General features: G+C 40.0%; 1 protein-coding gene across 1 annotated transcript; it reads left to right on the top strand.

Annotated features, from left to right (window-relative positions):
• Positions 1 to 4: 4 nt before the first annotated feature.
• LOC311051062 (putative E3 ubiquitin-protein ligase HERC6) lies at positions 5 to 19,745 on the top strand. The gene is made up of 23 exons (XM_084065439.1): positions 5 to 361; positions 2,859 to 3,015; positions 3,656 to 3,732; positions 3,896 to 4,123; positions 4,761 to 4,852; positions 5,472 to 5,599; positions 5,842 to 5,996; positions 6,342 to 6,397; positions 6,528 to 6,637; positions 6,751 to 6,810; positions 9,251 to 9,350; positions 10,015 to 10,195; positions 10,700 to 10,851; positions 11,023 to 11,142; positions 11,402 to 11,506; positions 12,046 to 12,225; positions 12,369 to 12,509; positions 13,124 to 13,290; positions 15,893 to 15,959; positions 16,902 to 16,972; positions 17,443 to 17,626; positions 17,850 to 17,952; positions 18,432 to 19,745. Exons 1-23 carry the CDS (start codon positions 145 to 147, stop codon positions 18,650 to 18,652), a joined length of 3,072 nt encoding a protein of 1,023 aa, XP_083921565.1. The 5' UTR covers positions 5 to 144; the 3' UTR covers positions 18,653 to 19,745.
• Positions 19,746 to 19,905: the final 160 nt, after the last annotated feature.

The following is a 19,905-nucleotide window of genomic DNA, read 5'->3' as shown; positions in this document are numbered from 1 at the left end:
GTTCAATGCGTTTGTCTAGCGTCAACGATCCACTGGTCTCGGCCATCTTTGGCCCTGCTGAGTGCTGAGCCTGTGCTTTGAAGTTTTTATCCTAGTAGTTAAGTCGTTTTTGGACCTTTTTTTTAGGAAGTTCCTAAAGTAAAAATGGAGCTGCACTGCTGGGGAGACAGACAGGTTGGACAGAGCCAGGCATCGTCGACTCCCGTACCGTGGACCTGGAGCAAACCTGAGCTGCTGCTCAACATCGCCTGTGGGAAGCAGCACGCTCTGTTTCTCACCAGGAAAGGCAACGTTTTGTCTCATGGAAGCAACGCTAAAGGACAACTGGGCAGAGAGCATGTGTCCAATCCAAAGGCACCAGGTGAGTCATCGTCATAAACAGTGTTTCCATTTGTTGTGAGAGAAATAATAGGCTCTATGCACAGCAGCCATATTATCACTTCCTTCACAGGTGTTACCAATGATACTAATGAAGGCTCTGTTCCATTTAGTGTAAGCACAGTGGTTTCCACAACCCCCATAACTCTGAGAGTGTACAAATGGAACCAAATGGACCCGTTCCATTTGTACAATCTCAGAGTTACACATCCACAAGGGGCCATTTGGAAGCCCACGAGGGTCCCTGCCTGGACCCCAACTTTAGACCCACTGGTGTAGCAGAGTGTTTCCAATGAGCCAACATGCACAATATCAGCACCTTGACTCTGTTTGACCAGAATGGAACAGAGCCTTCATTAATATCATTGGTAACACCTGTGAATGTCTTCATAATATGGCTGCCGTGAATAGAGCCTATAAGCAACCAGTTCTAGGAAAACAAGCCCAAAAGTAGCCCCTTTCGGGACCTTGTTAACTTTTTTTTGTATTTGGGAAGGCGGGATACCGCCTTCCCAAATACAAAAAAAGGTAAACAGGGTCCCGAAAGGGGCTAGCCCAAAAGAAGCAACTTAGGCTCACATGATGGCATTGTGAGCTTGTAGATCTGCTATTTTCAAATGGCCGAAATGGTTAATGTGTGTTTTGTTTTGTAATAATAAAATCTACAAATTAACTAAAGTTGTCGAATAATTGTATTGGAGTAAAAGTTTAATATTTGCTTCTGAGATCATCTCAGAGGCAAATATTAGAGATGTAGTGGGGTAAAAGTATTGAGAATTGGAAACACTCCAGTAAAGTAAAAATACCTCAAAACTGTACTTAAGTACAGTGAGTAAATGTACTTTAAATCACTGAGTCACTGCCTGCCTTGTGTTTGTCAACAGTTACACGACATGGTGATCAGATAACGTCCAATTCATGTTACATGTTATCATTAGATTACTGGCGTAGTTTAAGATTCGCTTGGTTTCATGTATGTTATTTATGTACAGGTAAAGTCGTTGACAGACGCTTTTCTTATATGATTTATTTATGTAAGATTAAAGGTAGGGTAAGTGATTTTCCTTGGTTAAAATAAGTGTTAAATAGCTCTATATTCTGATAGTACTCATTGCTATAGAGTGTTTGTTCAGTAAAAGGAGTCTCCTTGTCTCTCCAGCTCTTTATAAAACTGAAAATGCATTTTCGAATCAGTTTCATTTCCAATTTTATCCAATCAGGATAGAGAACTCAATCAGGATGTAGATTAAACAAGTGAAATTGGAAGTGATGACACTAAGAAATGAGCAGGCAAAATTGGAACTGGAACACTATAAAAATGAAGCTTAAAAATGGGTACTTTCTGCTGATTGGCTGAGATTTTGACACCTACCGAAAAATGTATTTTCTGTTTATTAAAGAGCTGGAGAGACGGGGAGACTCCTGTTACTGAACAAACACTCTATAGCAATGCTTACTATCAGAATATAACCTTTTAACAAAATACTTTTTGTTTTAACCCAAAAATATCACTTGCCCTACCTTTAAACATGTCGACGAGACTGCATGGCGTCGACACATTTTTTTTATTTCATTTCAATCAAAGTCCAACAAAGTCACAACAGTCATGTTTCAGGGCTACAACGTTAGCTGAGTTTAATTTCTTCATCCCAGCTTTGATAACGGTCGGTGGGCTGAACGTGTAGTTAGTTTACTGGTATGTATTAATAGAGTTCAGGCAAATCTGGGGCCTACTACATTCCATCTCTAGTCACGAACCAAATGACCGCCTCAAAAATCAACAGTGGTGTAAAGTAACTAAGCACATTTACTCAAGTACTGTACTTAAGTACAAGTTTGAGGTATGTTTACTTTACTGGAGTATTTCTAATTGTCAATACTTTTACTTCTACTCCACTACATCTCAGAGATTTGTAGACATTTGAAAGCTTGTGAAACAGGACATTCTGCATAAGGAGTACTTTATACTTTTGATACTTTTTTGGTACATTCTGATACCAATACTTTTGTACTATTACTCAAGTAAATTTTGAATTCCGGGCTTTTACTTGTAACAGAGTATTTCTACATTCCAGTATTGGTACTTAGTATTGTTTCCACCACCAAATCAACCATTGTGGATGCATGGTGTGACAGGGAAGATGCCAGCATGAGTTTGTTTACTTTGTGTTTTGCGCTAGTTGTTGAAGTCCTTTTGACTTTCTGTCTCCAAGCAGTACCTCTACGGACAACTTCTATTATGTTCTGGATGTACTAGGGGCTTTCTATGTATATCAGTGAAATCATTGTAGCTGAGGGAGGGAGGTGTGACTGATTTAATATTTTAAATACAAACACTGTTGATGTGCTATGTTCGGGAAAATGGCAGAATTTTCTTTGACTATTTTGTTTTGCCTCTAATGACATGCCCAATATAGGGATGCCAGGTTGAAAGTGGTTAAGATGTACATTTTTGTGTGTTTCTGTTTTTTTTTCCCCAGGCCGTGTGGAGGGTCTTAATGACATTGTGTCAGTGGCTTGTGGTAAGGATCACTCTATGGCGCTGACCAGCTCTGGAGATGTGTATGCCTGGGGGGCCGGAGCTGATGGACAACTGGGCACTGGTCCCAGTTGTCCGTTCAAACTTCACACACCAAGGTAAGACCTAAGTTCATCATATTACAAATGCCGCCCCCAGGACGGGCACACTAACCGGACTCCGCCAGATGGAAGAAGCTTGCTTCACACATTTGTTTCACAGCCCTAATTCCATCTGGGACCTCGGTAGCCAAACCGCTGCAAGACGGCGGTCCGTTTTCTTCAAGCTACTTGGCATGGGACCGTCTGTCACCATCTGGGTGTGCTAACTCCAACCAATCATATTGACGTGTCTACATGACGTGTAGTACCTGCGCTAGCAGTAGTTCTTTTGTATACTATTCAACCATGATGAATCGCCCCCATCTGGCGGAGTCAGGTTATGGGCACACTCCGTTTACTATTTAAAGTGGCAAAGGTACTTTAAAGTAATAATAATATTGAAAAGCAAATGGCTGCCTTGAAATACCACATCTTAACCACTTAAGCCCTATTTAAAGCCCTCAACACTTCACAATGGGCTGTGAGCTTGTAGACCTGCATTGTTTGCTGTTTTTGAAAATGTTTGTCATTTTTTGCCTTCTTTGAAAATGTACTAAAACAATGGTATAACATTTTGAATTAGATTGAGTTCAAACATGTGATATACAATATGTCATTTTCTTTATTAACATGTTAAGATATTTCTATGAACTTACAGACCTGTCCCTATGATGTTGGAAACGCTGGTGGTGCAGGTTTCCTGCGGGACCTCCCATACTGTGGCTTTAACTATAAGTAAGAAACTTAACACAGTTAGGTACAAAAGGTCATTAAAATACTGTTCACCATTGCTGGTCAAATTCCTTGTGTACTCTAGCTCAAATAGTCTGTGTTACGTCTTATAAAATTGAGTGCATTAATATATGTTTTTCATTTAATTCATTGCTTTATTTTCCAGTGGGAGATGTCTTCTCGTGGGGCTCGAACAGTCATGGTCAGTTGGGTCTGGGGAAGGACGTTTCACTGCAGCCATCACCTTCCCAGGTTCTCTCTCTGAGTGGGACAGCGGTGAGCCGGATTTCAGCAGGAGGGTCGCACAGCCTGTTCCTCACTCTTCCAGGCTTGGTGTACTGCTGTGGTGCCAACAAATACGGCCAACTTGGGCTCAACCGGGTGGATGAGAAGGGTACAGACAACTTAACTAAGACTGAATTCAAACACGCACATATACCATTGCTGATTTAAAGAATGATGTCTTAAATTTGGCATTAGTAACATGTTTCTGATGGAATTGCAGTACGTTTGATTGGGATGATAAACAAAGGGGCAGGAAGTAAAGAATAAGGCTACGGTTTACCGCTCATTGTCAGCTAATTGACTAATTACTCTCTTGGCAACTACAGAGTATTTGATTTTTATTTTTCTAAACATTGGTGCATAGCTATAGTTCCCTTATCACTACGCGCAATTCCCAGATCACAATGAGTCCATAATGTATCGTACACACTACAGAGCAGTAACAGATTGGAGTAGATGGAGTTCAGTTATTGATTGGCAAAGCATCATGTGGACTAGAGTTTAGTTGTTGATTGCCATAACACCATGAAAAGATGATGTCTGTACTTGAAACTGTTGAAAATCTGTCATTATTTTCATTTACACTGTAAGTTGATCCAGGGTTTTTCGTTTCAGTGTTCACCTGACACTTAGCCTGGTTTTCTTATAATTGTATTAACTAAATGTATTAATGAATGAACTGTACTATTATTGGGGGGGAAAAGATCATGTCCTCTGTCTACATATATATTTGGTTTTTTTTTCAGGTAGATTCAATTTGTGTGTAGTACCTGCCCTCAGAGCATTAGAAGTGTCCTTCATGAGCTGTGGAAATACACACTCTGCTATCTTAACAAAGGTATTGCACTTCACCATTCCTTTCATTCCAACAGAATGCTATAGTTTGTAGTCCTGAAACCCAGAAGTGAGTTAACCATGGGTTCCTTTTTTAAACCACGGGGTTTTTGATTTGCAGAAAATAAGGCCTATGGTTAACATAAGCCTGAGAGAGTTTCCATGTTTTGTTCTTTGACAAAAGTTACTTACATATTTTATCCACAAAACTATTTTGTGTTTTTTTTTTAATTGCTTGTGTGGTTCAAATGTTGTTGAAAAGGTTAATTAAGGTTTAATTTTGAGAAGTGTAATATCACAGGCCTATGTTTGGTGCAGAACTTTATTTCTTACTTTTAACAAATCCAATGCATTGAAAAATATCAAAGATAACTTCCCGCTTACAATAAGACATCATCCCTGTTGCACCATATTCAACCACTGAAGTGAAATCCTATGGAATCTAATTAATTAATATTATTATTAAATGCGTTTTTGTTGTTAACTATCCTTTCCCTATGCATGTGTGAACATCAACATCTAGCAATACACTCCAGTATAACTATCCTTCCCCTATGCATGTGTGAACATTGACATCTAGCAATACACTCCAGTAATTGCTGGTTCCTATTGTTGTACCCTAGGATCGCAAGGTATTCACCTTTGGAGAGGGAAGTCAAGGTCAGCTTGGGCACAACTCCACTGCTAATGAACTGATACCCAGACAGGTACAGGGTATTGATGGCCGTCCTGTGCAGATTAAATGTGGCAGGTATGTAGTAACAATTCACTGCACCTCCAAGCGTTATTATCATATACGTGTACATTATTTGAGAATCCAAGCCGTTTTTTTTTTCTTTTGTAAACTCAAACCTTGTACTGTGTTTACTATAACCCTAATGTATTCATACCACTTTTGAATGCTTTATTAAAGTCCCTTGGATGTAGTGATAATGTGGAACACTAAGGTATATCTACATTTTATCCTGTTGTCTTGTGGTTTTGGTCTTCCAGCTACCACACTGTTGTATTGGTGTCTTCAGGCCAACTATGGTCTTTTGGAAATGGGGACAAAGGTCAGCTTGGAACTGGTAGCTTGAAAGGGAGCCTGACACCCAACCTGGTTCAGCTGCCGTGGACCACTGATAAACCCACAATCAAAGCCAAAGGTAGGCATCGGTCACATTTTCTGTTATAACGTTAATTAAACCCAATATTTTGGCGTAGCCAATTCCCCCCATGTTTGTATAGTCTCTGTCTTGGGGATGGTGTAGAGACAATCACATGTCTCCTCCGAACACATGTTAGTTACAGTGCCTCTGGTTTAGCTGGGCGCTTCAACAAACACAATCGGCCATGTTTGTGGGTGGGAAGCTGGCAGGGGATGGCAATCTTTTAAAAAGAAGTGGCTGGTGAATGCATGTGAATAAGAGCAGCTTGTCTACGCACTCCCCAAGACTGGTGGAAGGTTATTAAGATTCACATTTTTTATTTGTTTTCATTTGTTTTAACAGACATGGTTTTAGCCTCTGGATGGAATACAAACTACATTTGTTGTGCACTTGCTGAGGTACTGTACTGCTGTAAACATATTTTAAGAAGTAATTATATGAATGTCTTCCAGTTCAATGTAATGACTGTTGGTTGAGATTGACTGCAGATTGGTTGCATATCTAATTTTCTTTTCTTCATTATTATAGGACTATATTAAGGTATTAAATTGGGAGGTGCAGAAGCCACTCGGGAAGCTTAAGCAGATGAAGTTTCAGAAATGGGTGATAGCGGGCAAAAGCAGTGAAGAGGCAATAAGGTTCAACCCTTTTTCATCTTTTTACTTCATTTTTCAACAGTGCACAAGTTGAATATCAGTTAATCATCACTGCAGTATTCACAGAGCTGTCCATTGTGTTGTTAAACCAACAGATACTTAACCATGATGTTTTATACAAGTTCGTGCCTTGTTGCTAACTTCACAAAACTCAGGTAAGGTCTTCATTATAATTAGAAGAGACGTATAGAAAAATATAATCAATAATGAATACATTCATACAATTTGAACATACTAGACAAGCAAAGCACATCATGGATACTGTAAAGGGTACCAGAAGAGTATATTGTCGCTGTCGGGCAGAAACCTTGTATCATTTAAATGTTTAGTTTTTTTCCCAGGAAATTAATACCCTACTTCATCATACAATTACTTCTTAACAATTACACAAAAGTAGTGAAAATAGATAATCTACAAGCTCTCACATTGCACTAATTTGCGTCGCATTGTGACGCATTGTATCCTTGTAGATTTGCTATTTTGGAGGTCAAAGTGAGTATGTCTGTACGTTTTTATAAATAATGAACCAATGAAAATTATTAACAACAGCGACTGTGACTAAATAGTGGCTAATTGTGACTAAATATCTACATTGGAACGTAGGTTCTTTTTTACATTTCCTTAACTCATTCAGTGCCTAGCTTATTTATGGAATTTTGGCTCCGAGTGCCACAGCCAAAATTCATTGTAAAAAGAAAGTGCTTAGGAGCCGAGATACAGCCTTTTTCAGTAAGAAGTTAAACAAAGAGTGAATGGAGCAGCAAATCTTCAAATCATCATATCTTGGGTTCTGAACATGTTTTTCCCACGTTTTCCCCCACGTTTTAAACGTCCAGTGGCACCCAGGCTTATATCAGCAGGATGTTTTAGACGTCCAGTGGCACTGAATGAGTTAAAAGTAACAGTTTTGGACATACAAGGTTTCTGCCCGACAGCCATGATATGTTTCATGGATCTGGAAGAGTAGTTGTGATGATGCATCACCTCATTAGGCCTTTTTAGACCTGACAAAAGGCGAGTTGGAAGTGCATGAGCTCTTGTATCTTTACTGTTGTTTGAACAGAGCTTTTTTCTTTTTGATTTGCGCTTGACTACAAGACTTCATTTTAAATGAACAATAACTGATTGCTTATACACTGACTGAGAGTGGATTAGGGCTGACCCAAATAACTCGAATATTCGAAGTTTCGTTCGATGGCACAAGATTCAAACTTTTTTTTTTTAATCGAGTAATCGGCCGTTTTTTTTTTATTTGATTATTTCTTTGTACAAAAATGTACAAATGCAAAATATAAGGTGCTTACCCGCTTGCCCCAAATGTTAACTAGGTTTCCGGAGTATTTGTGCAATGTATTAGTCCATATTTTTCAATGAAGAAGTGTTTTAATCCCGTCTGTGGACGAACGCCATTTCCCCCCCTCGTTTAATACCTGTGTACATTGAGTGGAATTCCGGCTTTCACCGGATGCGCCCCGTCACTACCGCCGACAGAATCGGTCACAGACGGGATTTAAACACTTCTTAATTGAAAAATATGGACTAATATATTGAGGCAAGTGGGTAAGCACCTTATATTTTGCATTTGTACATGTTTGGAGAAATACAGGCTTTACTGGTGACATTCCAGGGCGAACTGGGGGGGTGGTCGCTAAGACACTCATAGATACGAAAATAAAAGTCACGACTCGATAAAATACATTTACTACGACTTTTGTGACTGACAAATAAATCCTCTCGAATCTCCAATTGACAAACACAAAAAGTGTTCCGCTGCTCATTTTAATGCAAAAGAACCTGAGCATACGATTATTGTCAATTACTGCTGGTCCTTCCATGTCAACAAATAATTAGATCCTACCCATTACGTGGCGTAATTCACTTTCGATGTAAAACTCCAGTGTCTTCCATAACTTCACAGTGGTAAATCCGTGCTACTTTAAGTCATAAATTAATGAGAGGGGGAACGGAACACAACATACTTAATTGCAAACTGTTGTTGCATGCCGTAAATAGCAGATCTACAAGCTCACAACGCGTCCTATTCGTGACGCAATGTGAGCTTGTAGATCTGCTATTTACTGCGCACAACACCAACACACAACTAGTATAGCTGAGGACTTGGGTGTCGGGTTACATCCGCTGCCGGGTCGTGGAGCAGCATTCTACTACAGCTGATCTTTATGACAGGTCGCTATGGATGGATGCTTTGTAGTTTGGAGATCATTTTGACTAGCAAGAAGAATATGTGGCTAATATTGAGCTACTTGTTTGGGTTTTATCGAACTAAGACAAGTAGCATATCCAATCCAACCTAGCAATGCATGTAAAATGTATTAATTTCGCTGGCTGCAGACTGCAGAGATAGGGCAACAGCGCAGGCCAGCGCAGCCTTGCGCTCATGGAAGATTAGCAACCCGACTCACCCCCCCCCCCCCCCCCCCCACCCGCCCGTCGATTATTCGAAGTTTGATCGTTTTTTGGCCTAAAACTTCGGTTTTTAAAATCATAATCAAAGGTCAGCCCTAGAGTGGATACAATTATTAGTCAGCACATATTTGCTGGCTGGTGTTTGATATGTTATTTGCTCTCTCTTAGCAATGGCCCGCCACCAGCTATAGATGCCTTAACAGTGGATGTTGACATTGCCAACCAGACCTTTGACCTGATGTTGAGAGTACCATGGCTCAAAGAACAGGTTAAGTACAACTTATTATAAGATTAAAGAGTATTAGAATGGGCCAAACTAGCTATAGAATACATGTTCAGAAGCATCTTCTATAAAACCCTAATGGTCTCAGATATTTCATAAAAGCAAAGATTAAAAGCCTCAATCTGCAATTTCTTCAAATGTTGGCTGTACAGTATGTAGAACAGCAAGAACATAGGTGCATTATTCTACATATTGTTTAAACTAAGTGTTTAAGAAACAGAGTGCTAGTGTGGGGGACTACTTTCACGCTATTTCACAAATCACAGATTGGGACAGCCTAACAAAACCTTTCAGTCATGAGATTTGCTTTAATTAATTAGAGCATAGTGTTTGGAGGTTCACACCATCTTCTCCAGTTTCCCATTCCACTTAACAGTCCAACCAGTAGCAGCAACAAGGATGCAATCCCCTGCTGGCTTCTGACATGGAAAGTAATACTGGCAATTGTGTTCGATGGAGGGCCCGGCCAAGCCAGAGGCGCCACAGCCAGGGATCCTGGTCCTCTAGGGGAGAGTTGTACCTCTACCCCATCTGGGCCCTTAATAATCCTATATTTTGAGAAATGCTGTTGGACATCATTCCATATATTGGTATAGGCATATACAAATCGCTGTTGTCTAATCTTACTGTTAATCTTTTTCCCATGTAGATAAAGTTTGCTCATATAATGGATCTGATCATAGAGGCAAGAGAGGTCATGAAATCACCAGAGATCTTCATGATTCTTCTGACATGTCCACTTCTCCAAGTTGATGAGAACGTCATGAACTTCGTGGTGCCCCTGGCCATCTGTATAATAGACCTGAATGAGAAGACTTTGGAAACGCTAAGTAAACAATTCATGAGTCTTGTTTTCCCTTGTATATTGATTTTGTAGGTTGGGGGATATAAGTAAGGATGAGAAACTGCTGTTTGAGGTGTTTACAATAGTTGGTTTACAACAGATCTGTTTTCCGTAGGGTGATAGAATAGGGATTTTATGACATACGGAGCTGTTTTCTTTTTCTTTTTTTGTTTACATTTCTCGCTGACTCGCTGAGTAATGAACCCTAGCATCCCTATTCTGGGGAGAACATTCGCAGAAAATAGATCTACAATGCGTCGCAACATAATGTGTTGTAAGCTTGTAGGTCACCAATCTTCGGTGAAGATATCTGGTGTAGAGCGGGGGGAAAGTGGACAAAGTACAGAGCCAACTCGGTTTAAGTTTACAGGGTTTAAGAGGTTAAAGGGTGTATTAATTACTGAATCTAAAATGCATAATGCTCACCAGACATTCAACATCAGTACAGAATTATTTGTGTAACAGGTACATGTGTTGCTTTGTCCTACAGGAGGCTGGTGGGCATCTCTAGAACCCTCAAACCTGATGAGGGTCATCCTGGTGTTCAAAAAGGCCCTGGCCTTCATGCTGAAAACTGGACTTTTGCACACCAACAACCTAGGGATCAAATACTTGCTAAAAGTCCTCAAACTAGTCTACAAAGTCAGTATTCATCTCTCATCATTCCCTTTAGTATTTATGTTTGAGAAATTCTGTGTGATTTTAATAAATCCTTTTATCCATGTAACAAAAACGTATTTCCTCATGTCAATTAATAGACTTGTTTTGCATTTTCATACTATAGCTAGTTATTTTTTTGTTTCGTTTTTATAGGCAAACAAAGGTGAGAAGTACCCAAAGGTCCCACTGAGTGCCTTTTATGTGGAGGAAATCGCTGGTAATGTGGATCCATTTGTAGATGCCTTTGCTTGGCGTCAGTGCGCAAGTTGGAAGGTAAAAACAAATAACATGTTCAGGGTATCATCACTACTAACAATGCCTCTTGATGTTGGGACTTGGCCAACCAAAACAAATTAATGTAACTCATATTTAAGAACATATTATCAAGGACCTAAAAGCTGCTTCATAAGAGAATTGGGGGAGGGGGGGGCAGAAAAAAAACATCTAATGGTTAAAATACAATACCCTTTACAGGTGTTTCACTTGAAGTTGGTTTGATGATAAATGATGGATGTCTTCATTTTTTTTATAGGATGAACTGACGCCAGCCATCTTTTGCCGCTACCCATTTCTGTTAAATCCTGGATGCAAGATTGCAGTCTTCAATATTGATACACGCCGATCAATGGTGTATAAGGTATGATGAAACACATCAAATATTTTGTAAACCATACAGTAGTACTCAATATCTTACTGTAAAGATATAACTCGAGTCCTGATTTGAGCATGACTGAATGAATATCATGATTGGAGGGGGACGTTGGGTCTTTTCGTATGTGAGGTGTCCTGAGACAACATGTTGTGATTTGACACTATAAAAGGTAATTAAATTGAACCCCCAGGTGTGAACCTGGCCCTAGAGCTATGAAATATTTGTTTAGGACACTCACTCACCCAGTCTTCATGGTTTGCCTGGGCCCCTAAAATGTGCCTCGGACACATTAGCCACAACTGTTGAATTCGCCACAGATTAGCTCATCAGGCTAACCTGTGTCTGATGATGATATGTCTGCCAAAAATACTGGAGAAGTGTCTATCCCTCTGTAGTCGTAGTCAATGCCGTCACTCACAGCTGGCTGATTAAATAAAGCTTCTGATGAGGTCACGCAGGGGGCATTCCCATAGTGAAATACGTAATGTTTCCAAATTAATAATTGTCATTCTTTGTGATTATAGAGAGTTCACATTCTGGTTGATAAATGGTCTTCATTGTGGCCTGCTGGAGCATCACCAGATATCCCAGATGCTACCCCTGCCCCGGACTTACAGCTGAAGCTGAGACGGCCACACCTTGTAGAGGACACCTTCAAACTGCTAGGTGCAGCTGACCACACTGCTTTCCGTGGCGAATTAATGGTAAATTGTTTTGTTTTTTACTTTTTTGACTTGACATGGTAATCTAACATTTTCTTTGCAAATGCCAGGCCAAGTACTCAAATTTAAGGTAACGATAGGAGATATCACCTTCACACCTGCCACTACAAATGTATTTGTCATAGGTGCAGTTTGAAGAGGACTTGAACCTGACAGAAGTCAACAGAAGAGACTTTTTCTTCCATGTGTTTGATGAGCTGATGGCTCCTGAGTCCCAGATGTTCATGTACAATGAGACGCAGACACTAGCCTGGTTCCCTATCAAGGTAAGACCTAGATGATGAGTGGGAGACTGACATAGTGGCTGTTATTTTTGCCCAACATCGTCATTCAACACTCAAAACGTATCCAAAAATCTAAGTAGGTGAAATGGGTGTGATTGTGTCCTATATGGGAAGTTGTGCCATGCACCAAGGAAGTTCTATGGGAAGTTGTCATGCACCAAGGAATCCAGAGAACAATGAGAACATTTTGGTGAGAACTTATGGTTCAAGACGTATAAGCCAAAACGTAAAGTGGGCTGTTACTTTATATATCCACCATGACGCTGTTTTGAAAGATTTAGATTCTTCAGAGAACCATTTAGGAAGTATCTAGGTTCCAAATAGGAGCATTTAAGAACAGCTGGTCTGACAGTTCTAGCCTGGAAATAATACTTATTATTCATGCTTGAAATCACCTAATATGCTTTTTTCATTTTTGCCTGTGATTGTCATTTACAGTAGTCATTTGTTTTTATTTATTCTCTTATTTATGTATGTTTGAATATTCTCTTGCCTCCTTAGATTAGTTTTGTCTGATATTCTGCCTCTAAATATAAATTTAAAAAATCCTATTACTGCTTTCCCTGATTAATTATGTTCTACATCTATGCCAACAGCCCAGAGTTGAGGTGAAGAGCTACTACCTGTTAGGGGTTCTCGTTGGCATGGCTATGTTCAACAACATTCTCTTTCACCTGCCCTTCCCATTGGTCCTCTTCAAGAAGCTGCTGTACATCAAACCCTCATTGGATGACATGAAGGAGTTTGAACCTGCAGTTGCAGAGTAAGACTAGATGACACAAATATATTTTATTCTACCTGGCACAAATTTGGTACAGGCACACATTTGGTACAGGCTTTATGTGTCTATCTAAAGAAGGGAAGTTAAACGGTAATATCTATGAAATAGTGGGATTCCACCATCAAGGTAGACTCACAAGTCAGTCTCTAAACGCTTCACTTAATTAGAGACTGAGGACAATCTCCCAAACTTTCAAATGAGCTAATTGGAGATTTATTTTTCATGTCCCCACAAAAGTAGACTAATCACAGCTAATCTCTCAAGACAGATTTTTGTTTTACCGAATGGGTTCCCAGATTGATCACAGTCAATGGCATATCAGCTGATGCGGTAACACCCATAGATTTATACACACTAGACCATACCCGGTGAAAGGCGCAGGTGAAAGTAGTTGCAAAGTTGGGGTTAATGCACGTCCTGTCGCGCGGTTTCTCCCCCGCTCGCGTCCCGTCGTGGCGCCCCCCCCCCCCCCCCCCTCCTCCCCGTCGTGGCTTCCCCCCCTCCTCCCCGTCGTGGCTTCCCACCTCCTCCCCCCCGTGGGTAGCGTTGCGTCACCCCTCCCCACGGGCGTATATATATACAGTGATGTTGCTAGGTTGTCAATGTAATGGGTCCTGGGATGCAAGGGTGGTCTTTTAGATGGGTCCCAGGGACATTTTATGGGTCCCACAAAAATGCACAGCGTTTAACTCGTGTTTCATCTTATATGGTTATATTCATGTAGAACATGTACAGTATCTATGTAACTATTACCTTGAGATGAAGTAGAATCACAGGTAGATACAGAGGATGAAGTCATGGAGGTAGGTATGGGGTCATCATCATTAGCAGTACTTGATTTGGGTTTAGAAAATAGGCTTGCTATTTTCTGTTGCCCTGCAGCAGGCTTGAGAATCTTTTTTGGTGCCATTTTACACTAACATTATTATTTTTTTCTTTTATTTGTATCGTTTATTTTTAATTCAAGTGTGTTGTTTTCAAACGTGTTAACCATCAGGTCTGCTACGGGTCTACGTCATGGCAGAGACGTCACTTTTCAACTCCGCAACAGACGGCCCTTGTGGGTGTGTGCTACACGCAAAATCGTTACCCAAAGAATTCGGTCTGAGCAATGAGCATGCGCAAAATGGCGGCTCCCATGGATCCTTATTATCATTTGTATCGTCTTTCTAAGACTATTTCTACGTGGATTTTATCGTTTATAAAGTAGGATAAAGTAGGATGTGGCCATCCAAAATGGTGGTGTCCCATGGATTTGTAAAATATTCGCGGTAAAAAAAATATTTTACCGCAAATTATTTTCATATTTTTTTCTGTTGGTGACAGAAAAAAGGACGCAGGCCTATGAGCATCTCTGTGTATATATATACATATATATATCAGCACGGAGAATGGCGTAGGCATGTTACTCGCCCGCCGCGGGTCCGTCTGGTGTGTTTACTTTCCACAGAAAGAATTGTGCTGAGAGTGGGCGGGGTCTCGGTGTTGCCATGTCGGCTTACTGTAAGCGCTGTAGGGCCAATGTTGGTGGTATAGGGTTCGTTTGGTTTGGCCTCGTTTTCATAGACCTTGCTGCTTGTCTGTCTCGCGAAACCTGGCAACGACGCATGCGCAGTTTGATCAAGAGTCCCCCGAACCACGAACCAAGACACCGCCGCCACCATCGTGAGGTTACTAGAAATATAGGAGGATAGATGCCTCATTGGCCGCTGCTGTTCATTGGAGCGATAGAGCACCGAAGTCCTGACGTCACTGCCAGTAGAGGACGCATTCCGCAGATTCATGGCTTTACTTTTTGTATTGATATCCTCATTGGGGAATCTTAGATCGCTTCATATAAGAACTGTGTTCCAAAAATAAACACACCACCCTGGCGTTTTTACTCATATGGATATGAAGCATCGGCTGAAGGTATAAATGTACACATTTACCCAAAGAGTAGCACAATATAAACACTAGAAACGAGTCAAACAACCCAAAGACTACATTTCCCATGAACGTGGCTGCTGTGGGGACAGTGATTTCAGACCCGGAAGTAGTAGTTCTTAAGACTATCATAAACGATGCAGAGCCACACCCCTGACAAAAACGCCAGGGTGGTGTGTTTATGTTTGGAACAGTTCTTGTATGACGTGATCTAAGATTCCCAAATGGGGATTTCAACACAAAAAATAAAGCCACAAACCCTGAAACAGCGCCCTCTACTGCCCCTCTACTGGCAGTGACGTCAGACTTCGGTGCTCTATTGCGGCTGCCATATTAGCTAGGTCAAGCCGTGACACAGCTAATAATTAGAAAAGACAAGAAAATGTGTGTATTATCAATCACAGCTTACCTCATGCTCATTAACTCACATTAGCACAACTTTGGTGCTTTGTTCATAAACCTCACACCTGGTAACGTTTTTTATTGATGTTTGTGAGTTAGGGCTTAGGGGAAGGTTGAACACAACCTAACACAATTGAGATAATTTATTGTGCATGCAATAAAGGTATTTCTGTCATGTAGAAGTAAATGTGGCCCCCCACAGAGCAGAAGTAATAATGAATACCTCTTTCTGTTTGAACATTTTCTATACCTTCAGGAGTTTGCGTTGCATCTTGGAGGACTACACTGGCAATGTCGTTGATAACATGCTGATGACTTTCACGGTAGGTTGACTTGTCTTCTCATCAATCATGTACATATGATTATTATGCATGTGACAGTAAATATACAGTAGAAAAGCAGGAAATCTATAGATATACTGGGAAAGGGGTACATTAACCAGTGGCATGGTAATGTACGTTTATTGATTTATCAGTAAATGTCCCACATGATTATTTCCCTTGGTAAATGTAGGTACATTTATGGACCTGCTGGGTAAGGGGTTACCGTTAGAGATGTGTTACTGGGAGATGTGATTCTGTCAAATTTACAGGGAGATAGATTTCCTTACAATAAGAGGAAATGCCAGAATTCCCAGAAATGTCCTTATGGCACTTTTATTCAGTTGGCATGGGTGAGGGCACAACACGTATACATTTCGGTATTAAAGGAGTAGTTCACCCAAAAAATTACTTATTTTCTATCAATTACACACCACATGAAGACTTGATTTCATGGATTTATTTTTGTTTTTGTGGCATTCCTAAGACAATAATTTGATGACTGTGTGTATTTCCGGTAGGAGACACAAATAATCTACTTTGTGTCTCCTACCGGATACTTTAGCCGGTAGGAGACGGGAATCAAATTATTAGCTTAGGAATGCGACAAAAACAAAAAAGAATCCATGGATTCAAGGCTTCATAGGGTGTGCAATTAATAGAAAATAAGTCATTTTTTGGGTGAACTCCTCCTTTAAGCCTTCATCAGCATTCAATGCTGTATCTGGTAAACGATTGAAATATAGTCTGTAGATCTATAGATTTACTATGGGAATATACAGTATACCTTTAGCACGATACTGGGAAATGTTAACGGTAACTAGATAGATTTCCTACTTTTGTGCATTTACTGTAACACAATAGGTGATATATTCCACTAACTTTGGTATACTAGATTGGTGCAATGGTCCTTTTGTTTGTACATCTAATCATTTTATTCTTTAGGTTCCGTGGGACGGCGGTAATGTTGAACTTGATCCGAAACTAAAAGGAAAGCCTGTCACAAGCGCAAACAAGTATGTAAAGAATATGTGATTGATATGGAGATTTCCGTAAGGCTCATTCCAGCTTTTCTTTTATCTGAATGAAGAACTACTAAGACGGGCATCACATAGTTTCAGCATTTGCTGATTGTCACTGCTACAAGGTATATGCTGGTTTACAGACAAAATCACCAAGCAAACTAATTTAAATTTCCTGAAAAATAAGCACTTTTTCTAGTAGATATGGGGGGTTTTCTAGTAGGAGATGCTTAGACATTATTGGACGTTGCAAACTCATTACAGATTTGTCAATTAAATTAACTCATTGATTAGTCGATAAAATCCTTGACTAGTAGTCAACTAAGAATTTCTTTGGACGCCAACAGCTTACATACTCATATCCTGACAGCTTCTTTTTGACACATTTACTTAGTTATATTTTGTTATTCTGAATTGATCCCTTGACTTTTGATTGACTTCAATCTATGTCTGCTGTTTACTAGGAAGGAGTTTGTTGAGGCTTTTGTCAACTACACATTCAACACATCTGTGGGGAAAGTCTTCGAGGAGTTCAAGAGGGGCTTCTACAAGGTGTGTGACAGAGATGCAGTGGAATTATTCCAACCAGATGAGTTACAAGCAGTGATGGTGGGACAAGAAACCTACGACTGGCATGTATTGAAGAAGGTTAGTTTGACTGCAAGCTGTTTTCGTCTTACTTTTGAGGCAGGAAAGATGCAGTATAATGGGGAGGTAATTATGATATAGTGCTGTCCTCTGGTGGTTTTATTAATAGCTCAGTGAAAATAGCTTGACTTCATAGTGATTTAGATTTTGAATGATATTATACTGACGATGTTGAATTAAACTTAAGGCAATAATAGCTATAATTTATTGTGATTCCATCTAGACCACTGAATATGAAGGGGAGTATCACTCCAAACACTCCAACATTATCGCATTCTGGGAGGTGTTTGAAGAACTCACAGAAGATCAGAAGAAGGGTTTCCTTTGTAAGTATAATTTTGCTTGTAGTTTTCATTTACTTTGAACAATGGTAACTCTGGTTTTCCTCATGTTTAAAAGTAAGATCCATCTCCTCTCCTTAAATCTTACTTCTCCAACATATTTATTTTTGCATTTCCCAATTTCTCTCTATTCTAGGATCGCATATATTGATAGACCAGTGTGGGGCTCGCACTCACAAATGATTATGAATAATATTTTCCACTAATCCTTGTTTTTATACATTTTATTAGATTTCCACCAGTCACAAAATGCATGCTTGCTACACAATAATACACTATTGATGTTAGTGAGTGCACTGTAGCAGCCAGCTTATACCCCCCACTTATTAATCAACCATCAAAAGTCTTTGAGTTGTGTACATCCCTCCCTACTTGTACCGGTAAAGTCATTGATCTAAAAGTTGTTGTTGCTGAAATTTAAGATATTGAAATATGTAATATTCTATTCCACTGTTTGTCCCCAGTGTTTGTTACAGGTTGTGACCGTGTACCCATTCTGGGTATGGACCAGATTAAGATGAAAATTGCTGTCCGGCCCCAGTCCTTTGAACTACATTTCCCAGAATCCCTCCCTTGTGATTCCCTGTTGCTACTGCCCATCTATCAGAGATACCCAGTCAAGAGGACACTGCATAACAGACTTATGGTAGCTATCAACCACAAGAGAGGCATCTGGATGGAATGATGCCGTATAGAATTAGTCAAATCACAACCAGGGTCATTGAGAAAACACAATATCATGGAAGCTACAGATGTCATTGTAAGCTTTATTTGATTTGACCAAACATTTGACCCCTTTGATAACACTCTTGCACACTTACACACTCTTGCACACTTACATGTTCTATGTTCTGACATTTTTCTATTTTATTCCATTATGTTTATGATGTGGTATAATTGAGTTTATAGTTTAGCCATATAAGCTTAGAAATTTTCGCAGAGATTAGACGGTGTCCAGACAGTCATGTTGAAACCACTGAACCAGGGAAGCCTGGTTTTATGGATAATGAAGATGCACATATCTTTCAGAAGTATAAGATGTTTTTTGTTTTAGTTTTTTTATCATTCTGTGTTTACTTATGATTCCTAGCATCTGTTGGACAAAACATTTTTCTGCTGTATTGGAAGGAAAATAAAGGCCTTATCACAGACACTATGTCTGCCTACTCACTTGAATCTGCTGGGGAGCAATCCGTTCCTTTGCGTTCACATGTGAATAGATGCGTTTCTACGCATCACCTGGAACAGTGGTTCTCAAAGTGAGGTCCAGCGTTCCTTGCGGGGGTTCTAAATGGACCCTTACAGGTCTGGGTGTCCTTGAAATTGAAAGGTTTGAGAACCACTGGGATAGAAAAAGTTCAGCATTTAAACTCTAGCCGCAGGCAGGCGAGCGTGTGCGTGAGATAAACACGAACGTGACTGTTTCATTGGAGTGAACCCGCTTGTCGCTATGCTATAAGATTACCCACGCCTCCCTACCTGAACACATGCCGCTCATTGAAAATCGTCGCCTCCATGTGAAAAGGCCTCAGAATAAAAGATAAATCAAGTACAGTAGCTTCATCGGTCTTGAGTTAACGTGCCATAAACGGAACAAGATACAGTAAATGTAAACATTTATTCTCTATGGCCTGGAGTATTTAGGCAAATTTTACAGTCGGGGTTAGGGTCAATTCTTTTTCTAATATTTTTTTTTTGTGATGTACACTGCATTGACCCATGTTCAATTTTTTTTATGAAGTTATACTGTACCTTGAAATAAACTGCTTGATAAAAGTTTGGGGAAAAATGGCATCATGTATTCTTTATTTAATTGTTGCACATATTTTCTGTATTGACACCATAAATAGGTCAAGTAAGACAATGCACTTGACCCCTGGGAGACGGATTGCTGAGATGGAGTGCCACACCTACCATCAGTTCCCAGTATTCACTGCA

The sequence above is a fragment of the Gymnoscopelus microlampas genome (genome assembly GCF_963454915.1).
Source record: "Gymnoscopelus microlampas genome assembly, chromosome: 8".
Classification (NCBI taxonomy): domain Eukaryota; kingdom Metazoa; phylum Chordata; class Actinopteri; order Myctophiformes; family Myctophidae; genus Gymnoscopelus; species Gymnoscopelus microlampas.
The sequence above is the reverse complement of the archived record's forward strand: the minus strand, read 5'-3'. Positions and strand labels throughout refer to the sequence as shown.